Source organism: Adiantum capillus-veneris, chromosome 19, assembly GCF_014529385.1.
Source record: "Adiantum capillus-veneris isolate H3 chromosome 19, ASM1452938v2, whole genome shotgun sequence".
NCBI lineage: Eukaryota > Viridiplantae > Streptophyta > Polypodiopsida > Polypodiales > Pteridaceae > Adiantum > Adiantum capillus-veneris.
This window is the reverse complement of record NC_140949.1, coordinates 34,045,930-34,069,147: the sequence shown is the minus strand read 5'-3', so window position 1 is coordinate 34,069,147 and position 23,218 is coordinate 34,045,930. Positions and strand designations below refer to the sequence as shown.

At 43.9% G+C, this 23,218-nt stretch overlaps 1 protein-coding gene across 1 annotated transcript in view; it reads right to left on the bottom strand.

The window, feature by feature from the left end:
* The window catches only part of LOC147433810 (uncharacterized), a 36,440-nt gene extending 25,203 nt beyond the window's left edge, over nt 1-11,237 (bottom strand). The window contains exons 1-3 of the mRNA XM_086490415.1: nt 10,691-11,237; nt 10,525-10,613; nt 4,168-4,303 (exon numbers count right to left, since the gene is read on the bottom strand). Coding sequence (XP_086346541.1) covers nt 4,168-4,303; nt 10,525-10,613; nt 10,691-10,886 — 421 coding nt within the window. The 5' untranslated portion in view covers nt 10,887-11,237. The remainder of the gene's footprint in view (nt 1-4,167; nt 4,304-10,524; nt 10,614-10,690) is intronic.
* Between the last annotated feature and the right edge of the window lie 11,981 nt (nt 11,238-23,218).

Below are 23,218 nucleotides of genomic sequence, written 5' to 3'. Positions count from 1 at the left end.
CGACACGGCATGTCGGGTGCCGAACCCTCAAGGGCCCCCTTGCTCAACTGCCAGAGCAAGTACTTTCTTTATTCTTGTTGATACAATGACTCAATGCTGAGATGCTGATTGAAATCGGCCCGTGGGGCGGTAGGCTTTGGCTTTCACCCGAAATTCTTTACTTTAGACACACACACAGAGCACTTTGCAAAGGGAACCTGCGAAGGGAATTAACACCTAAGTACACACAGCTCGAAAGCTAGAATGCTCCGAGCAGACGCTAACAACAAGTAGGCCCCAAAATTGGCACCCCTTTCGGTATTTCTTTATACTTTGAGAGGGTAAATTACAAAGAAGAGTCCTGGGAATCCTTTACCTGTATCCCGCTAGATACCACCTGTTCTGGCAAATTTCGGCAACATAACAGCCCCAAAACTTGCACGAAACCAATTCCCCTGTTGGAACTCACTTTCACCGGCATAAACCCTCTGATTCCTGCCCAAAAACAGTAAATTCAGCAAGCTGTATTTCCTGATTTTTGCCCTGTTTTCAGCCCCAAACAGTCCCCTAACTGTCCTCTGCCAATGGGACACGATTCCCAATGGTTCTTGCGTCGATATGGCTGAAAAATAGTCAATTTACAACGCATACACAGCGCTGAAAACGCACCTCTACGGTGAGGTTATGACCCTCACCGGTGCCTACTTTGGAGTAGCAATTAGCTACCCATGTTCCTGCTCAAGGAGGCTCTTGCCTCAGCACAAAAGCATGAACCCACACAATTGTACATCAATCAAATGAAGAGCCCTCTTGTGGGGCATCACATAACTGCACGTAGAGAGAGAGAGAGAGAGAGAGAGAGAGAGCAGTGTGTAGCGTGCAAGGCATCACTCCTAGCACCACACTGTACATGGGAGGGAAAGAAAGCACTCCATAGCTCTTAACCTGTGACAATTTGCAAATGAGGGCTCTCCCAACATAAAATTCAGCGCCACTTCTTGATGGAGAAGGAAAGTGCACAAAAATGTGCCACTTGGCGCATTTACAAGCATTTGCCCATTTCAGGGTTGCCGCCTAAAACTCTCCCGATTGCCCACTTGACTTCACGGCAGAGTTGTTAAATGTTTCCCTGGTCATACCAAAGGTAATGACGCGAACACATTTCATGGCCCAAAATAGCAGTTCCCTAATTTTTAGGAGATGCTTCTGTTGGGCTCCCACTGGTCATCTGACCATCTATCCTCATTGGGACCGCATCCAAAAGTACAATGTGGCCCAACTGTCGAATACTTTCTGTTGGTAGTGCCCACCTTGACTTTATGCCTTTATTCAGTTCACGTCCTAGTATCCACCAACTTGCTAAGTGCGACGGGGGGGACCTACATGATCTTGCTATGAGCCTAGAACTCCTCTCACTATACGAATTCCAGTGAAGACCACTTCCCGTCTGCGAGTGAAACCACCGTTCACATTGGCCATACAATGTCCGACCGTTTGCTACTTCAAAAAGAGGGTCTCAAAAATAAAACAAAAATCATTGGAAAGAAACCAACAACTAAGGTTAGCAATTGCCACGTCCTCGTGACATAGTAAACAACTGCCACGTCCTCGTGACATTGATGCTAATGGGTACTGATGCTACTGATGTTGGGTACTACTGGGTACTGCGGGGTGCTGAGGGGTGCTAAGTATTGATGGATTCTATGACAACGATAATGACAACGACGACGAGCAACTGAGGGGTTCTATGTCGACGACGACGAGGTATTGAGGGGGTCTACGTCGACGATGATGACGACGACAACAAGGTATTGATGGGTTTATGTCGACGACGATGACGATGACGACGCAACGAGGTACTAAGGGGTACTAAGTGTCCTTATGCTGAGCTAGGCAGGAGCCAAGCCAAAGCACAAGGGGTACTAGATGTTGGGGTGTTGTGTCAACGACGATGAGGAGGAGGAGGACGACGACGAGGCTATGGCTGAATGCCGAAACTGCTAGCGATGTTGATGGCTCGAATCTGCAACCATGACGATGGTAAGGCTGAATGCTATCGCCGAGGACGAGGACGGGCTGAAATCTACTGGCTGTTCTGGCTGAAAACGCTGATGGAGAGGAGGCTGAAAACGCTGGCTGTTCTGGCCCGACAAACCCTAAGGCTTCTGGCCTTTTTCTCCTACTGCCTCCTCTACTTCCCCTAACGCCCAAAGGCATGCATTTATAGGTGCATAAGGCTGGGTCGAGCAGCACCAATTCAGCCCTCGCGACCAAGCAAATAATAAGCTGAAAATGACTTATTAAAAAATAAGGTGCTAAGAGGTGGTTCATGCGGCAAATTGCCTACAGCTGAAATGTTCACCTGTGCAAGAGAGGGTATGCAACTATGACCGGCCTAGACATGCACATCCTGCTAGAGGCTCACAAGGTGCCAGACTAGGTCCTAAGCTAAGACTCATGCTAGACTATAGCAGAAGCATGTCCAAGTAATGCAAATGAAGTACGCACGTGACATTATCTAAATTAGCCCCAAGATTTTTTTTTATTTCTTTGAAGATTCCCTTGGATTGTTTGGGCAATATGTGGCTAGGAAGGTTCAGCAAAAGGTCTCATAATTTAGGCCAGCGTTAAATGGATGCTCCTTAATCCAGTGATTGCCATCCCCACAACAACAAACAAGGTCCTGAAGGCTTGTCTGCAGTTTTTGGATCAGCATTCCTTCCAGGGGTTTGTGGTAAAGCCGGGGGCACCTACATTAGGGACCAATGCTTCTCCAAAAGGAACTCCGCCTTCACATGTTTCTTGCAGAGGTTCCTTGGTGCAGTGTTTTCTCAGTTCACAGTTGTGTTTCAAGTCCATTCAGTTATTCACCGCTTGTGTTTGAAGTAGTTTCATCCACCTCTAGCATCAGTCCATAGTCGGCTAGGAATGAGGATGTGCTCTCTTGTAGTCACCTGGGTCCATGCAATCACCCAACTTGGGGGTTGGTGTGATCATGTTCATAGCCCAAGAAGATGCAAAGCCATCCACTAACGCTCTATTAAGAAATGTTGCTATGAAATGTGCTAAGAGTGCCAGCTGTATGCATAAAATGAAAACCTTCAATGCCTATTTAATCAGCTGCTCTCCCCCTTTTTGAGCCATCTCCTACCATGATCAGAGTAACATATCTAGCGAGGGTTGGTCATGACTAAGGGGGCAGTGGTGATGGCTCGTATTTGATCGCGGGAAATATTCATGCCAAGTGGAGGGAATCAGGATCTATGACAGAGGATAAATTGACCTCTCTCAGATTTTCTCAAAGCCACACACACGCTATCGCAAGAGAATACTCGTATGGTTTCCAGACTCCAGTATTGTCGCACCTGGAAGGCATGCCTCTTACAATGAGTGAGAGTCTGATTCTCATAGCACTCATCATCATACCAGCTGTTCTGACAACTTCTGTGGATAGATCCAGCCTTAGCCTTTTTTATAGTATTGTATCTGAAGTTTACATGTAGTGATAGTATGCAGTGGGCAGCAGCCAGCATGCACGCAAAGCTCCAACAACCAAGAATATTCTTTTCTTGGACAATTTGTCATTATGGCATAATCTCGGATAAAGTGCTCCATATTCAACACATGGCTCATGTCACACACTTAGCTGGTCCTTAGATGTCTTCTTGCATTGTAGCGCACTTCTTTCTCTCCCCTAACAATTATAAAGGATATTCAAGTCGTTCACGAAGAGTATAGGAGCACCAATATACATCAATGTAACATCATCTGAATACATCACCAAGAAGTCACTCATGGAAAACCAAGGCAAGCAGGCATGCATACAACACACCAAGGTGTTTCCAATCAGGGATAACAGCTAGCTAGAGGACATCTCACACCTTGAACATATGGATAACACACTGACAGGTAGATGAAAAACAACCTTGCAAAACAAAAAGTCAAACAGGTTGGGACGAAAATCCTGTGCCTGCTTTGCTTTCGGTTACAGAGGGATGCAACAGCCAACCGATGATTAGAAGAAACTTGGGTAAATGGATTGAGGCCTTCAGTGAGAACTATGATTATAAAACAATAGACCACAACTTTTTAATCACCCTGATATTTTGAAAAGAAAGTACGTGAAAACTACAGCAAGTTCAGAGAGAGAGAGAGAGAGAGAGAGAGAGAGAGAGAGAGAACGAAAACCTTCTTGGTCGGTCTTGCTCTTTGAATCACGTATCTCCTTCAATCTTTCAACCAATCCCATTGCTCCGGGCTTCTTTTCAGATCTAGTTTCTTTGAGACCATAAACTCCTGCAGACTCTTCCTGGATCTCCTTCACCTTAATAGATGAATACCCATGGACCAGCATTAAAAATGTTGAAACACTCAACCACATCTTTACAAACTCCTAATCCACTGGAAAATTCACGGTTGACTATAAAATAGAATCTATTGTCTCCACTAGTTTCAGCATTTATAAGATGATTTTGACAAAGCAACCTTGAAAAATGATATGGAAGATATCTCAAAAGCTAGAAGATTTTTGTTTTGGATATAATCTACATACTAAAATTGGCAACAATGAGCATACTTCTGCAGTCACAACTCGCGAATCGCATATTTTGTAATGACAAGCTCAAGTTATACCATACTTTAAAGCTTACTGGATTGAGCAAAGAGACGAACTCATACAGCAATTCAAATTAAGGGAACATACATGCTCATAGGAAATAGATATAATAATGTTGGTGCATCAAACTCCCTCACAAATGTATCCTGATAACAACTTGCCACCTCATTACGCAAATCGCCAGTAAAGTATATAGTTGAAATAATGTAATAGACTTGGACACTCCAAGTCGAGGATCTAATGAGACACACATGAGAAAACTGAAAGAGTTGAGCAAAACTACAAGAGAGAGACGACATGGCGCGGCACGGAAAAGTTCCGCGCCAGAGAGACTAGCCCCAAAGACTGGCGCCCCTTCTCAGTATTTCTTTATTATTATGGTTCACAAAGTACAATGTCCGAGGGTCCTCTTCTCTCAATAGCGCTCCCAAGCTAATCTCCGAGAGAGAGGCCTTGGCAATTCTTATGAAGCCCCTTGCCTAAAAGCAATACATGAAAAGCATCAAATCAAAAAGCATCTTGCTCCAAAAGCTAGTGCTGGTGAAAATCTGTACGGCTGCCATATCATCAACATAAAACGCCAGGATCCGTACACCCTACCATGTCATCAGCACGATCTACAAGCGTCCATACAATTGCCACGTCAACACGTGCTTACGCAAGGCTTGATTGTGTGTGTGTGTGTGTGATCTCGCCGCTTCATTTTAATGGCTAGTGTTCCTAGGCCCCATCGGACAGGGTCCCCATAAGTTGGTGGCAACTAACTTTAAAAATAGGCCACTTGGCAAGCCTTGTAAGTTTGGCAAAACTTCATCTATCTCTTCCACTAGGGTTCCGACCCCTCTTTGCCCCGAGTTCGTCCTTTAGGTCATGCCATATACCCCCTCTTGAAAAAATTGTGATCGCCCTCGATTATGCCTGAAAAAACAGACATAGGACAAAAACGAGTTCAGTAGACACTGACTAAGTACCGACACACTAGACCACATTTTATTCGGCACTTGCACGAAGACGACAGTCACTAAACATTCACATCACTATCCCCGTCGAGATGTTAGATGAGAATCATGAGCATTGTAACTTATTTAGCACACACCCACACAGCCCTAGCCTCTGACAGGTATCTTGATTGACTAAACCTCGTTACTATCATGTCCACATCACCCCTCAAGTGAACAAGACAAAAATTTGCAATCATTTCGTCTTGCAAAACATGCACTCAAATAATACACACATAAGAGAGCACATGTAACAGATTCATTTTAGGAATTCCCATTTCAAAGAGCTTCTTTACATAAAGTCATTCATCAGAATATTGTTAGCTCGTCAATCTCCCTGAAATCTTGAAAAAAATCGGTGACTTTATTCCATCGAGGTAGCCTGTGACAAAGGAGCGGAGTAACTCCCCTCTTGTGCAGTCCTCATCGCACCAGATTCAACCTATTGATTCATCGGTAACTCTTGGAATAGCCGCTGCTAGACCAAAAGCATTGCCATGCCTTTTCCATTATTTTATCACTCCCGTCTAGTAGAGGTACAACCACATAGTTTGTTCAGTCTGTTCTTTTCTATTGGCACGTGGTGTCCGTCTTGTGACAGCGGTATCAGAGCATCAGGCGTGTGCTTTTCTGAAAGCATACCGGTCCTACAAAAGAGCAGACAAAGCTATTGGAATTGAATTATATGAGGTATGAGCCACTCCCACCCTTACTTCATCACACATCGGGTGCGCTCCCGTCTTCACCGCTCATGTCTTACAGGGCATAAGCCAATTAAGATCCCTTGCAAGAGAAGGATCCAGATTTGTTTCAAGTCACTATTTTTCTTAGAAGCAGTGCCATGCAGATGTTGATGTCTACAGCTACCAAGCAGCATACTCCACGTACTTGGCAAGCTTTCAAGAAAATTTTTGCCCGAAGTTATATGGTTTCTGACATCTTCCTTCGGAGTGCAACTTCTGGCAGAGTGGGGTATCCTGAAATGCTTGCCATGGAAACCCTAGCAGATTATAACTTGAAGTTTCTCGACATCTCCCAGTAGATGTTTGTTCACGAGCAGATGACCTTGGAGGCTTTGTGTGATTGCTATCTCTTGGGACTACCATCGCCGCCAAAGAAGCACTGTCTATCCAAGAGCTGATGGACCATGCCGTGCTCGGCTACGACTTCATGGAAGGTACCTAACCCTAATTTTTGGTGCAAGTTTCAAGATGGAAAGTCGGTCGACTTTTCGAGCTCGACTAATGTCGAGATTGCTTTTTAAGTTTGAGTTTTGTTTTATCTTGTTTGGTGATTCTCTTTGGAATTTGTTTGAAATGGATGGTATCTCTTTTGAACCTGTTTTGGTGCCGATTTGAATTGTTTGACTCTGGTTTGATACTAGTTTCAATGATTGGTGATTTTACTCCCGGATGGAGAAGTGAGAAATATTGTTTTGGTATTGTTTGAACCTTGGAACGACGTAGGCCGATGCCTGGGGAGCCTTTCGTTGTATGTTTGAAAACCTCCGAACGACGCAGGCCGATGCCTGGGGAGCGTTTAGTTGTATGTTTGTAAAATAATTGTTGTTGTGACTCCCGGCCCGGACCTGGATGGTTATGAGGGAGGAGTATTAAGAAGTCTGAGCAGTGGTTACTCTCAGCACCTCCAAACGACGCAAGCTGCGGTCTGGGGGGCGTTTGGTTGTAAAAGGCCTCTATATCTCCCAGCCCGGACCTTTTTAGGTTATGCGGGAGGAGTGATGAGGGAGTCGTTGAATATCTCCCGGCCCGGACCTTGTTAGGTTATGCGGGAGGAGTGTTCATCGGCGTCTTTATGTTTCTATGTCTTGTAACATGCATATGTGAGCATTTGTGTTGCATTGTGATGTGCCAACCACTAAATATTCCTAATTGGATGAGATTGCCTGGGTATGTAATTTTAGTGCATCAAGAAACCCGAGGAAGATCAGTACGGTCTGGGTGTGATGGCTAATTTTACTACGCCGGAATATCAAGAGTTCCGATCTGGACGAAAGGAGAAGCTAACTCCTTGATCAAAACAGCCGATAGGAGCAGTTAACTCCTTGATCAAAAGAGCAGAAAGGAGAAGCTAACTCCTTAATAAAAAGAGCAAACTGATTGTCCCTCGGAATGACCCTCGGAAATTTTTGAGCTAACTTGAGTTGTTTTGCAGATATGCTGTAATCGCGGACGATTACTCTCTTTCAAGAAGGGGAGATGTAACAAACTGCTTACGTGTCAAAGCCTAAAGAATGGAGCCAACTTACAGATGATCTGGCTGCCCGAGAGCAAAAACCCTAACCCTAATTTCTGCCAAAAACCCTAACTGTTGAAACCCTAATTCTGGAAACCCTAACCCTAAAACCTACAAACCCTAATTCTGGAAACCCTAACCCTAAAACCTGCAAACCCTCATTCTAGAAACCCTAAGAAGAACAAGCAACAAAAGAAGAAGTCCTACCGACTTATGGGACCTCGTCCGATGGGGCCCCAAGTGACATAAAGGCATTAAAAATAAAGCAGAACACACTCAAAAGACTTTGGACATCAAAATATGATGATGTGGCACCTATACGGACGTCCCGGAATTCGCGGCGGATCTTTAGGAAAATCCCAAAATTTTAGGAAAGTGATTTTTTGGGGTCAGCTTTTCATATTTGATGCTTTTAGGCTTTGGGCCTTTAAATATGAGCCGTGGGGGCCCTCTCTGGCACTTTTTAGCGCGCAGATTGCAAAGCAGGTGCTCCTCGGCTGTTGTACTTTGTGAATCGGCAATAATATAAAGAAATACCGAAAGGGGCGCCAAGGTTTGGGGCCAATACTCTCTGGGGTGGAATTCCGCCACTCCATGTCGCGTGTCGTCTCTCTCTTTCAGTTCAGTTGTTATTGAAGTGCTAAAAGTTTGTTCAGTCTGTTCTTTTCTATTGACACGTGGTGCCCGTCTTGTGACAGAGCTCAGAATGAGGAAATTATGAAGCAAGTGAGAACTTCTTAAAAAGAGTCTAATTTAGTCCAATACATCACCTTATTGTTCACCAATGCTTCTAGTGTTAAAGAAAGATGGATCTTGGAGAATGTGCATTGACTAAAGAGCTCTCAACAAAATCACCATCAAGTCCTGGTTTCCAATACCCAAGATCGATCATATACTTGACAGGCTACAAGGTTCTGGTTCTACGTGTTTAGTAGAATCAACTTGAAAAGTCGCTATCATCAAATCACGATCGCTCCTAGAGATGTATACAATTCCGCGTTTAAAACATCCTTTGGATTGTACGAGTATTTGGTGATGCCTTTTGGTCTCACAAATGCTCCTACGATGTTCAACAGGATGTGAACAGGTTTTTTAGAGAGTGTATGTCATTGGTGGGCACCTTTTTTGACGACATCATCGTATTCTCCAAGAGTGAACCAGAACATAGACAACATCTCTTAGAAGTTTTTAAGCCCGCAACATAGATTTGTGGTCAACAGGAAAAAGAGCAAGCTTTTCTTGCCAGAAATACACTTTTATGGACACATCGTCGCCGTAGAGATGGACTTGGCCAAAATAGAAACCATGAAGGATTGGCCAGATTTAAACAATGTACATAAAGTTTGAAGCTTCTTAGGCTTATTGTCGTACAGCAGGCGGTTCACTAGAAAGTTTGCGGAGATGGCTTCTCCCTTACACATCTCGACTCAAAAAGGGATTCCCTTTTTTTCTTGGGGACCATCAAAAATTACGGCATTCAAGACTCTTAAGGAAAAATCGGCCGCTGGTCCTGTATTGATTTTACCGGATTCGCATAAACAAATCGAGGTTTATTTTGATGTGTGTGGATGTAGTCTAGGGCCGATCTTTATGCACGAGGGCCATGTTCTAGCTTATGAAAGTAGAATGTTTTCTAGACAGGAGCGAGTTGAATAGATCTAAGAGGAGCTATTAGCAGTGGTACATGCTCTGACTCAGTGGAGACATTTCTTGCTCGGAGCCGATTGTATAGATTTTGCAGATTTTACAGATCATCAAAGTCTCAGATACTTCTTGTTCCAAAAACGGCTCTCGAACATTTTGTGGCACTTCCACTTCCAAATAGTTCATATTACGGGAAACAAGAATTCGGTGGCAGAAGTGTTGTCTCAAAAGCCACAAATATAGGCCATTTCAGTAATACGTCATCAAAATTTTAAGGATATGATTGATCAATACTCTACAGATCCAGATCTCGCAAACATCTTTGATCGGTTGCCAAGTAGAGAGACAGTTGCAGGCTAGCTCTACAAGAATGTTATTTAATGTGAAAGACCATGCTATGTCACACACAAGTTGAGGAACAAGGTGTTCACAGAGCGCCATAATCCACCTTTTGTTGGGCATAGAGGCATCAATAGTACCTTGAGAGGTGTGGAAAAGGATTTCTATTGGCCTCGGTTTAGAAAGGATGTGGATAAGTTTGTACGCACTTGTTTGGTGTCACGACTTAGAAGGTCAAGTTTGATAGACACAAGGCACCAGGTCTACTAAAACCTTTACCTATTCCTAACTGACCTTGGGAGAGTATAGCAATAGACTTTATCTTTGACATTCCAAAGACTCAGAATGGACATGATGGCATTTGAACAATCATCGAACGATGCAATAACCTAGAAAAGACAAACATAATGGCATGTGGATGATAAGAAAGGGTGATAAGGAGGCAAATCGAGCCAACATGGCAGGCCACCAAGCAACGACATGACCAAGCACCAGCCTGCAAGTGTGTGGGTGACTAACCCACAATTATAGGCCTGCATGCCATGAAACGACAACAGCAATGGTGAAGGCATCTAGAAGCCTCTTACGATGTAGTCAGCTCCTAAAACTCGGCAAGTGAATGTTATATTTGGAAGGAAAAAAAAAAAGGGTGAGAGGTGTGATGCTAAGGCATAGATTGAAGAGACATCTTACTCTGTTGATAAGGTCCACTGGCTCTGCTGCCCTCCATATTGAGATGGCTTCCTTAATGCGATCCAACTGCTCAGGAGTGTATGGGGCAGCTGGGGAGGCCACAAAGACATGTCATGACTAGGAATCTTCGACAGCAAGCTGAACAAACTGAAATAGATGATCCAACCTGTCGATGAAGAATGAGTATTTCTCACAGAGACTCCAGCCGAGAAAGGTGCGGAAGAGGGACTTGAGAAGAGGGGCCCAATGAATGATTGCAAGAGGTAGATAGCAGCTACAATGTTGAAACAGCAAACCACGAGAGTGGCGATTCTTAAGGAGCACCGGAATCTGGGAGGCAGTGTGTGTGGGTCTGTTGCCATAGCCACAACAACAGCAAGCTTTCAAGCTAAACGTCTTCTTCGCCCATTGTCATGAGCCTGCAGTGCATTGATCTCAAGCTTGGAAGGTGTGCGCATTCGAGCGGAAGAGAGCATTGAATACACACCCAAGACCGACAGTTTACCAAAAAGCGCTATGCACCTAGCGTCCTAGCCTGATAAACATCTGCTTTAAACAAAAAGGACATCCCGATTCCCGATTCCCACTAATTCAACTCAACCATAGTATTCTCCAAAGTGGGTAAATGAAAAGTTGAAAACGTGCGAATTCTCCATCATCCGTGGTTGATGGGACGAAGGCAGTGCCCGAGTTCTTGAAAGAGCACACAAATTCTTAGCCACAGCTATGAAGCCAAGCTACAAAGAGCACACAAGCGTAAAATTCCCAAAAGAAATGATGCCTTTGACACTGCCAACAATGAATCGCATGTCTTCGTTTAAGGCCATGCTTAAAGGGCGTTCTCACATGGTAGAATTTACCCTGCCACCTTACCCCCAATAAATGCTTGTAACTCTACCAATTTTGGCAAAATTTCGTCTACCCTTGCCCTCTTTTTGTTTTTGCACTAAGGATCGGCAACAAGTAGACCATAGAGCATGCATCATCGAAAACTATGGTGAAGTATGTGTGAAGCCAATGGGGATAGAAGGAAAAGGAACAAGGTAAATAGTTCTATTGGCCTACATAAAATGACAGTGAGCCATGTGGCCACTTCAACAAACTTTATGTAATGTACCCAACATTTATTCATATAAGCCATTTCAGTTATTTTGGAAAGCAATTGAGATTCTCAATTTTGTGAGTCATCATGAGTTTATCAAAGCAACCGGATTGAAAATCGAGTTCAGTATCCATTTATTTATGATTTTTCTTTATGTGGAACAATAGGTTTATGTGGGAACCTAATCTATGTGTGAAGAAAAAACTTAGAGATAGTATTTTTAGGAAAGAAAGAGATGTGAGTCAAAATTAAGATACCTCTTTCTTTCTCTCTTTCAAAATAGAATGGGAACTTGTAAGTATAGAGCTTTTTAAAATCGCGCATAAGATTCACTCACCAAAAAAAAAAAAAAGAGTCGCGACAACGCGTGAGCTTTTTTCCTCTCCTATTCTCCAAACCTCTCAGTATTCTTAGCACCCCCCTAGAGCCTATATAAAGGACCCTTCTCCTCTCACTTTGAACACACACATCTACAGAAGCGAAAGCTCTCTCGCAACGACGCGCCGGAGGAAGCCTCTCTCCCTTAACCTCTCACCTTCAAGCCATCTCCATCTCCAATCTTCGACGTGCCTTCACCCGATTTGTGGACACACTCTCTCTCTCTCCAACAACGCGCTTTTCTTTTCTCCATTCCGAAGCTATGGCTCCGAAGCATGTAACACGAAGTTCTAAGAACGCCCATGCCGTTGCACCACCAAGGAAGGTGGGAAGGAAGGTGTCTACTCCGAACAGATCTCATGCGGAAGCATCAATCGAAGAAGAAGTCGAAGCCGTCCAAACTCCAGCACAGGAGTTAGCTATACGCGCTCCAAATCCGGTAAGACAAATTTATAATTATGCATTGCTATTCATGTTGACTTGGGAAGCTAAGCATAGGGAACCCCTTAAACCGTCCGAGAAACGTGATTCTATCACATGAAACAAGCATACGTTTTCATAGATTAGTGAAAGAACTGTTTTGATGAATTATCACTGTTTGTTGAATTGTTATGACTTAATAAACTGTTATTGTTTGATAAGTGGTTACTGATTGATATGAGGAATTGGTTGATCATGTTTGATGAATCATTAATAAGATGAATTGTTGAAAGAATATATTTTGTTCTCGCGGGTAGCGAGATGATTTCGCGGATAGCGGAGATTAAGCTGAGGTTATCGGCTCTCTTTTGTTCCTCGCGGTTAGCGAGATGCCTCGCGGGTAGCGCGATGCTTGGCGGTTAGAAAGATGCCTCGCGGTTAGCGAGATGCCCGCGAGCAAGATGCCTCGCGGGTAGTGGGATGCCAGGCGGTTAGCAAGATGCCTCGCGGTTAGCGGGATACCTCGCAGTTAGCGAGATGGGAAGGTTGCGCAATTCGCGGTTAGTGAATAAATCCTTTGCAAAGGCTCTGTTGGTTAGACAAAGAAAGTCCGCGGGTGGCAGCAAAATGATGAGAAATTGGAAAAGTTGTTTTTGTTGAATAATAGGGTTGCCTTCATTAGCATTATTTGAATTGTTTTGGTGTTGTTTGAAGGGTTGTATAAAAGAACCTGTGTTTGAAATTAATTGAGGAACACTGTTTGTATATGTAAAACAGTGTGGAAAAAAGTGTGTGTGTGGGGTGGAAAGTGGGGACTGGCTCAAGTTGCCAGTCAAGGATGGGTAGACTCGATTAGTCGAGTACTTTTCACTTTGTTTCAATTAGTTAGAGATTTATCTCATGTCATAATTTGGATTTAAGGATGGCGGCCGTGCCTCTTAAACGTGGGGAAAAAGGCGTTGTCTTTGGATCCTTAATATGTGAAAGGGATTTCTTCTCTTATAATGTAAGATCTAGAGTCCATAGAACCTTTAACCTCATCGACCTGGCTTGTGGTGTAGGGTCTTGCAACTACGAACACAATAGGTGGAAGTCTTCTTCTCTTTCGTTGCTCGTATCTTTGCTTCGCATTATCGGAGTAGGGTGTCGTCAACGGATTTAGAGGATAAAGAAGGTTATCTTCCAAGTCGCCCCAATCTTTTAGGACGGGGACCTTACACTTTAACCAATCATCCACAATTCTTTACATCTAGCTTAATTCAATGATCCACAATCTGTTCGAAGAATTTTGAGTTACAAGAGTCTACTAAGGCCTTATGTAGGCCAAAAAGGACGTTATCATGCATGATGTGAGCAAATTGAAGGAAAGATTTTTGCTTGTGTTCCAAACCCCTAAACTCAACGACCCCTCTCTCCTTAGAAATGAAAATCTAACACTTGATTAGTTGGCACAAGGGTTGATGACCAAACTCACATCGCCAACACCTCAAATCCCAATGGATGTAAAGGCATGCAGGTCTTAGCAAGATTCTTTTGCCAGCTATTCTATGTGAACATGACTACTTGGAGGACGTTCGAGGTTGCATTGTGCCTCTTGCATGAATTTCACTTATCTTGAGTATGGGAGGCCTCCCAAGAGTCCATGATAAGGATGGATCAATGGCCCAAATCAATCTCACGATTTGGATCGTTGATAAATTTTGGAAGTGTTAATAAAAGGTAATCTGATAGAATTTTCGAGGCTTGAATATGCCACCTCCCGCCTATGGGGTCAATGCTCTACCACTAGGCCAATATGCACTTCTTATCGCATATTTGCAATCATAATGCAAGAATTAGAGGCCATGTTCACAAGTTCTTCACTTTGGGTCACTCCAAAGTCACTTGACAACACAAAAGGTCACATGGAGCATAAAATGACTTTAGATTTTTCAAGATCACATTGGGGTCACTTTTGAGTTCACTTTAAATTTCAATCGCAAGGAGCTCTACTATAAAAGCAAAGGTGTTCGGAGCAATCAGGAGACAACCAAACTTACAAACCTAAGACGTAAGTTAATGAACTTGCCATAGAAGGGTACAAAAGAAAATGCTTAAAACCTTGAAAATGCCTTAGAAATTAATTACTCTAGAAAGTAAAACTCTTAGAAAATTGTAATTTCATGTGGGTCAAAACTTAAAAGCCATGTAAGGCTATGAATGTTAGCTCTACAACAACCAAGGAACTGTGGCTAGACTCTTAATCGTACTATCACAACATCTTGCTACTCGTAGAACTAATAGACTTCGGGAGAGGGTTGTGCCCAAACGAGTTTATGTATATGTAGAAGATCTACGGGTGATAGTGAGTTGATAAACCTAAGAAATAGGGTAGAAAGGCTTAAATCGCTACCAAAATCAGTAGCATACAAACTACACGTCAAAACCATGAGAAGTATTAACCAAAACAACATGCATAGGTATATTTATCTTATATTCTTTGTGTGTGTGTGTGTGTGTGAGTGAAGAGAGAGAGAGAGAGAGAGAGAGAGAGTACAAGTGATAAGGAGACCAAACCTCTCCCACTTTTTCTTTCTTTGACTCTTGAGCTAAGACTACGTACTACTCACTTCTTTCTCCTCCTCCCTCCTTAGAGTTGCAAGATATATGCAACAATCTAGAAGAAAGCATGTATAAAGGTAAGTGCATATTGATTTTGTTTTATGCAATTCCACTAGTGGATGATAAAACCTTTTTTTGGCCAACTAAGGAAAGGCCTTAGTGTTGGGCTACATTGGGAGTGCTTTCACGGATGGCGTCCACATGGATGGCCAGTAGATTTGCAAGACAACGTGAAGGCTTGGAGCCGCATGCGAAATAATGCTTGGAGTTACGTGTAAGTTATTGTTGAGGTCTAAGGGCAACATTGTGAGCTGGAGTAACGTAGACTCGCAAAGTCGCACACAACTTTAAGGAGTCCGTCCCAGTCCTGCTCGGGTCCATCTTGCACCTGCACAGCAGAAGGTCTTGTCCATAGACTAGACCTCGATGCTCGTCTTGAGGCTCGTGCAAGTCCTGCACAACACACTTCATGACTCGTCTGCTGGCTGTGTGCCTTAACTTCCTCCTACAGGGCTGGTGACGTAGGCTAAGACTCATCTTTTGCACATGCTCAAGAGCTTGATCTTGTGAGCTGAGCTCGAAAGCATGAATCAGGAGTCAGACGAGTCGATTGCCAGAGAGAGAGAGAGAGATCATACCACATGGTACCGACTACTATCGAGACTGCCTCACATCTGTGAGAGGACAGACAAAGACATCGTGCATCATCAAATCAAATGGATCCACTTACGTGTGTGATAGGGTGTGTTTGTGAGAGACAGAAAGAGAGAGATGCAATGTTCGGGAAAAATCATTTCTCCAAACATACAAAATTCTCTTTCTTGAATTTTCCAAGAGAAATTTAGAAAATTAGGTTTACTTTTTGGGTTTTTGGCCTGTTGATGAAAGGCCTTAGCATTGTGTTGGGTTGGGCGTACTTTGAAGGATGTCGTCCACGTGGACGGTCATCATCTTTTGAGGGATTTGGGTGAAGGCAAACGTGCACGCCTTCTCGAATCTCCATATCGCCACAGCATTGTGCTACGTACATGTCCGCCTAGCGAGTCCCTTAAGCAGCGCTGCAACCGAAATGTGATGGAGCCTAAGTAGTAACACGAAAGCAACGCTGTAGTAAACCTCGCACGCGCCACAATCGTGTTGCAGGCTGCATTGCAGAAACGTGCGGGGCAGAGTTCGTGCCCGTTTCCTTGGCAGTGCCGTGGCACGAGAAAACTCCTCTCCTTTGCGAGTCTACATCACGACTTGAAAGTTGAGCCCTGCTTCCCACCGCAAGCAGCACAACGTCACCTTTGACACCACCGCCATGCACAAGCTATAATAATAGCAGTGTTCGAGAAAAATCATTTTTCCACACATACAAAAATCCTGTGCTTGAATTTGCCAAGAGGAAATTTTCAAAAATTACGTTACTTTTTAAGATTTTTACACTATTTTCCTCTACTTTGGGGTGAAGGGGATCAGAGAGCACCACAGATGGAGAGTGAGAGAGAGAAGGAGACACACGACACACAGATATGGGTGGGGAGACTCAAAGAGTGGCAGCTCCCTATACACTTATGCTATGTATAAGGTATACAAGTCAGTGGGCGCTCAGACTCTGGGCGGCCGAGCAAGGCACAGGCGCCTATACCCCAACAACCTCCCACTTAAAGGTGACTGTGCCTTTAAGCAAGAGAACCTAGTCTAAAGACTACAAAAGGCGAGAGAAAATTGCTCTCAATCGATGCCCACTGGCTGGCTGTGATGATCGTGTGCATCCGGTTATCCTACTCCCGTGTAAGTCCCTACACCACCAGACGTACCGCACACGTACTGCAAGTATGTATGCAATACCTGCATATCTCCCTCGTGCACTATGCCATCATCAGTCAACAAACGACTGACAACCCCAACTGCAAATGCTCCCACTGCAGCTGCGATATCATGTCTCAAGATCAGCATCTCATACATGAGACCACCGAATGCCGATGCAATGCTAGCGGACCCTGCTAGCTCTACGGAGCATGCATCAACATATATATCTCTGGCAATAGGCATCTCTGACTGACAAGGCGTGTCAGCCCACATGCGTCTCCTGACTGTCAGCAAAAGACGCATCAACCTGTCATGCAACCTCAGAGCAAACCAACTGCTCTAGGTGTCTGCTGGAAGACATATCCTGCACAACTATATCCCCATGCTCACTGTCAAGCATAGAAAGGAATGACTGCATAATCGTTGACGTCTCAGCCTCCTCTGTAATCATCCACTGCAAACATGACCACTCAATCTGTTGTGACTCATTAGAGCTCTCATGCTCTAACTCCGTATGCATAGACTCTTGCACAACGTCCTCCTGTCGTGACTCACTAGAGCAAGACCGCTCTACCTGTCTATTCTGCATAGAAGTATCTCGCACAACTGACTCTCTACTTTGCTCAGTCACTAGCAAAGCATGCATGTCTGACTCTGTCACCTCTCTGTGTGACTGCTCAAGTCGTGCCCCAACTGTGTGCACAACGAGCTCACTACTCTGCACTCCATGCAAAGCACCCTGCAACCCATAAGCAAAAGAGACTGTCCGGGTCTCTCGCTCTCTGCATGGCTGTAACAAGATTGAGACTCGACCATCTCGAACCATTACTACGTACAATGGGTACCATGTGCCAACTCTAGCACCTCTCGCAATCACTAGCGAACCCAAATGCAACGCAAAAGATCGCTCAAGCAGCGATACCCGACATCCACTATCCCGTAACCGTCTCACTGAGATCAAATCCCGTCTCAGATCTGGCACATTACGCACATGACGCAGGGTAAATCTCATACCACTGGGCAAGGACAAACATACGTCTCCTACACCCTCAATGTCATACACAACACCATCAGCCATGTGCACACAACCAAGTTTCCCACTAGAAAACGTGCTAAACCACTCACGATGCGACGTGACATGGAAAGTAGCATATGAATCTAGTAACCAATGTGAAGACAATGTACAATCCAATATGCAATCCGTAGACATGAGATCGTCTGAAGACAAGCTAGATGTAAATGTGACATCGCCGTCACAAGCATACTCAGTAACCACCGTACTGATCTCACTAGCATATGTCATGCCCAAATCTGCATCACGTATCTGTCGCCTCCGTTGTCTCAAACACCTGAAACATCGATGCCTAATGTGCCCTTTATGTCCACAATGCCAACATGTCAAGTCTCTATGCCGTCAAGACTTGCGTGTGGGACCAATCTCTCCCATGGACATAGAAGTGGGACTAGACTCCCCTGTAGACATGGATGTCGCGTCCATAGCGTGTAAACTCTGCCATAAAGCATGAGTTGTAGTCTCCCTCGAGACCTGACAGTAAACAGACTCAACTAGTTGCAAATGAATCGTAGACATGGCTAACTCATCAAGATCCTGCCAAATCATCATCACGCATAGACTTGGGCTTCGCCAATAAACCACGCAAGGGTTTATCCTGCCCCAAATCCGCCAATGCAACAAGCATATGCTCCTTCCAAGCAACAAAATCTGCACCATCAAACTGTGTCAGACCATAACGCTGGAAGTCAAATGAAAAATCAGCCATAATGCTCGCAAAAGAGCAACCGACAATAAGTAGCAAATGTCAACCAAATCAGCCCTAAACTGGCTCGAATCGCATCAACAAAAGTCTGCAAATATGGCTCAAAATCTGATGCAAAATTGCACCAATAACCGTGCAAAACCTTGCACAAAAATCACAAGTCAATATGACTCGAATCCGGCTACCTACATCGAGCATACGTCACAATATTCACTCCTGTGAGTGTGCCAAGATAACTGTACGCCTGTCAAACTGTGAGCTAATCACCAAGCCCACACTGTGCGATATCGAAGCATACACACACACAAATCTCCCACCTGTAGAGAACACCGCATGCAAATGTTGAGTGCAACCCGCAATCTCTACCTAGATCGCATAAAGATACGCATAAAACTCCTGGGAAAATTTCGCCAGAGTTTCGACGCACAATGGCTATCAACACAAAAGAACCATTGTCCTACAAGCTCAATACAATGAGCAATCAATGCGCATCAAACTACACTCAACATACATGCATAAGCTCTACAAACCTGTGTCCAGCAAATGCTCACAAAGAGTACCACAGGTGACCATACATGTCATCCACAACCAACCTCTGCACTTGTTCACAAGATCTACTGCTCACCACATAAGCATACATAGAGCATTACCCGCTCAAAGACCATGTATGCAAGCCACAACACTGCAGAAGAACCTCTCAACTGCAACTGGCAGCACCTGTGGGAGTACTAGACTCAACCTGTACCTGGGAGTCAAACCCGATCTTGTAACACCTGCAAATGTGCCTGCTACCTGCACTGTGCACTGGTAAGTTGTCTGCCGCAAAGAAAACAACAGAGCCCAAAACTGTCCTGAAAAACAATCTCTGTGTTTTTTATTTCAGACCCACCTGCACTCCGAATCAGAAAATGATTCCTTCTACAAAGTCGTAGAGCTTGAAGCCACCTCCGTTTTGAACCAAAAAGTTTTGGAATCAAAGCTTTGTAGCTCAAGTTATGAGCAAAACAGTGGACTGCTGTCAAACTGCCAAAAACTGAACGACTTTCTTATGTGCTTCTTTGAGCTCATAGAAAGGCTCAAACTCACTTCCCACCTTGATGCATGAGCTGAATGCATCAATCTCACAATGCTTCCATGTCTATGGAAGCTCCAATCTCCAATCTGTCGCAGATGTAGCCGTTGCAAAGCTTGCCGAGAAGAGGGAAGATGCTGTACACAGTGGGTTGATCTGTAGAGGAACTATGGACTGATCTGTGAGCACTAGGAAGCTCCTGAGAGCTCTCCTGCAAGCCTCTGTATGGATGTCCACAAGCCTCCTCTATTTCTTTGCTCAGATCTGTGACCTCTCCGCCATAGCCGACGAGTTCATCGCGAAGCCGTCCATCTACGCTCTCACACCTGTCGCTCTGATACCAATTGAAGGGGATCGGAGAGCACCACAGACGGAGAGTGAGAGAGAGAAGGAGACACACGACACACATATATGGGTGGGGAGACTCAAAGAGTGGCAGCTCCCTATACCCTTATGTTATGTATAAGGTATACAAGTCAGTGGGCGCCCAGACTCTGGGCGGCCGGGCAAGGCACAGGCGCCTATACCCCAACATGGGGTGGAATTTCTCCTTTTCCCCTTCGTCCAACCGGCACTTTGGAAATTGAAAACGGCACAATATTAAGCCAAGACACATTTTTTTCGAACACTGAATAATAGAGACGGAGATCCTACGCGAAGCGTAGTCTCGTGGAACTCATGAGGACAGTCTCAGGAGGTGACGCAGAAAGGAGCAAAGGTTAGGCTAGAGAGAGATGATCACCGTTTGCATATAGATGTGTATAGACTCATTTGGTTATGGGGGAGAGAGAGAGAGAGAGAGAGAGAGAGAGAGAGAGAGAGAGAGAGAGAGAGAGAGTTTCTTTTAAGAATTGCGCACACGTAGTCATGGGTACTATTCAGCATGTGTCATTGAGCTATTGCTTAAACAAAGCGGATTCCAAGCATACAAAAGTTTTTTCCCTTTCAAACTTTCTTTCCTTGATTTTGTCAAGAGGAAATATTTATTGAAATTTAGGCTTTCTTCGCGGCTTTTCAAACTACTTTTGTCGATTTCTGGGCAGAATTTCTCATGTTGCTCGTACCCTAGTGTTCGAGAAAAATGTGCCTTGGCTTATTATCGTGTCGTTTTCAATCTCAAAAATGCCGAGTGAGGCCAAGGGAAAAGGGAAAAATTGCACTTCAAAATAGAAAAAAATAGTGTAAAAGCCCGAAAAATTAACTTGATTTTCTAAAATCTCCTCTTGGCAAATCCAAGGGAGGGAATTTTGTATGTTTGGTAAAGTGCATTTTCCCAAACACTGTCGTGCACTCAATCGGCATTTTTTGAAATTGGAACTGACACGCTATAAAGATGGGAAAACTTCCGCTCCAAAATAGGGAAAGATAGTGTAAAAACCCAAAAAATTAACTTGATTTTTTGAAATTTCCTCTTGACAAATCCAAGAAAAGGAATTTTGTATGTTTGGGAAAAGGCTTTTTTCCAAACACTGCCCTCATTGGCATTTTTGAGATTGAAACCGGCAAGCTATTAAGATGAGGCACAATTCCCCACGAACGTTGGTTTTTGGAAATCCTTCTTCAAGTGCTCGTGAAAAATCATATCCTCGAGCATGCAAACTTCTTTTCACTGAGTTTGCCAAGAGGAAATTTTAGGCTCGTCCTTTCGCTGTTTCTGTGGCGAATGAGTATGGTGGGAACCCTAGACCACCAACACATACTCTTGGATCTAACTCAACTTGGCACCTCAAATTGTAGAGTCTATGGATAAGAAGTGGGGGTACCCTTTTTTATTGGTGTACCTTTGTCCACTAGTTCATTAATGCCTTTGAATTTGATGTTCTCTTGCATGTGTCTAAATATGTGTCAAATCCATTTAATAGATATGATAGTAAGTTAGCCTTAAGGCTTAGTGAACGTTGAGAAAGAGAAGGGAGGATTGTAGTATATAAGCAATGTTGTTGCTGCAAAAATTAGTTCAAGACTATCCCTCTCCCTTATTGATCCTAAGATTCCTCTGACTGTGTGAAGTATTGTTTCTATGAGCTTATTTATCCTTTAGCTAAAGAATTTTCTTTTCTCTTTGCTTCTTTTGAACACGTCAAGTAATAGTTGCATGAACATTATTTACCATCCTCTCTTAATATGGCTGCCTCTTCCTCCTTGCGGAATCCACTCGATGGACATTACGTTGGCTATGATGACAACGCAAAACCTATGTGCGATGAATCTAGCAATGTTCGCTCGATGGAGTTTGAAGATGGCGACTATTTATAAAAATACTTGATGTATGCTTGGCAATAATGCGATTTTGCTTTCTATTTTTTCAAAGTTACGATTGTGTCATTCTTGGAGCCCGATAGTAGCCTCATTCTTGATCATGTGTCTCCACTTCGCACGAGGAGCACTTCGAGTCTGCCAAAGCTTGATGTTTCTTCTTCTCTTGGCGTTGGGCCCAAATCCCTCAAGCGTGTGAATCAAAGTGGTGCGGTGGCACGTACACTTTTCAAGACTTGCGAGGCAACATCGACACCAAGTAAGGCTTGCTTATGTCCCATAGATATTCTATTGTTGTGTCCAACCCTTACGAGTTTTGTTTTTTGTTGTGGTAGCCAAACCTTTTTTGGAGGGTCCATCGCCTGCAGCTGCAAAAACTGAGAGCGTTACAAAGGGTGCCAACCTGGATGAACATACGACTACTGAGTGTTACCATGAGGATGTGATTCTTGCTAGTTCATCTTCTCTTGTGTCTTATATTCCCACTAAAATCCCTCTATTACGCATTATTGAAATCATTGAGACTTGCCCTCGTTTCGCATTTGAGGGGTGCATACTGAACCAATATGGAGCTTACAAACAAAGCCCAGAAGTCGCTAAGTATATGCGCTACCTTAAGGTAGACCCTAGTTGACCCACTCAACACTGACACCATCACTTGTGCTATTAGCGATCAATTTATTGTGCAATTATTGACACTCTTGTTGTAGGAGACTTTGTGCACATTTGAGAACGTGACTGTGAAAAAAAAAACTAAGTCAGATGGTTGCATATCTCCTGATGTACTATTCTTCAACACTTCCACGGTTGTAGAAAAGACAAAGCCTTTTAAATTCAACCTTAGTTTCTACCCATAGAGCAAAGTGCGTCAATTTTTGGACGAGGCACAGTCCTTGCATGCACAGGGCACTCGTACACACTTTGGAACTGTAGCCTATGTTGTTATACAGGGCCATGCTAGCACTCCAAAAGCTGGTCTTTCCCAAGGTGATCTCGTTGTTGCGGATGGGCCAGCAGTTGAGGATTGTGCCATTGTAAGACTTCCTTATCTTTTCCCTTCTATAGATTTGTTGCTTTCTAATATTTTCCCTCTCTTGCCATCATAGCTTAGCTTCGTGAATGCACGCAAAGACGATTACCACGCTATCTTTTGTGCTCTTGAGACCGATGTGCATCCTATGTTTGTTGCACAAAACATAGGTTACTTCACAGGCCGGAGTAATACACTCTCAGTCTTGGATATTACTATCCTAGCATGCATCAAAAGTTCTCGTCTTAAGCATCGTTTGGGGG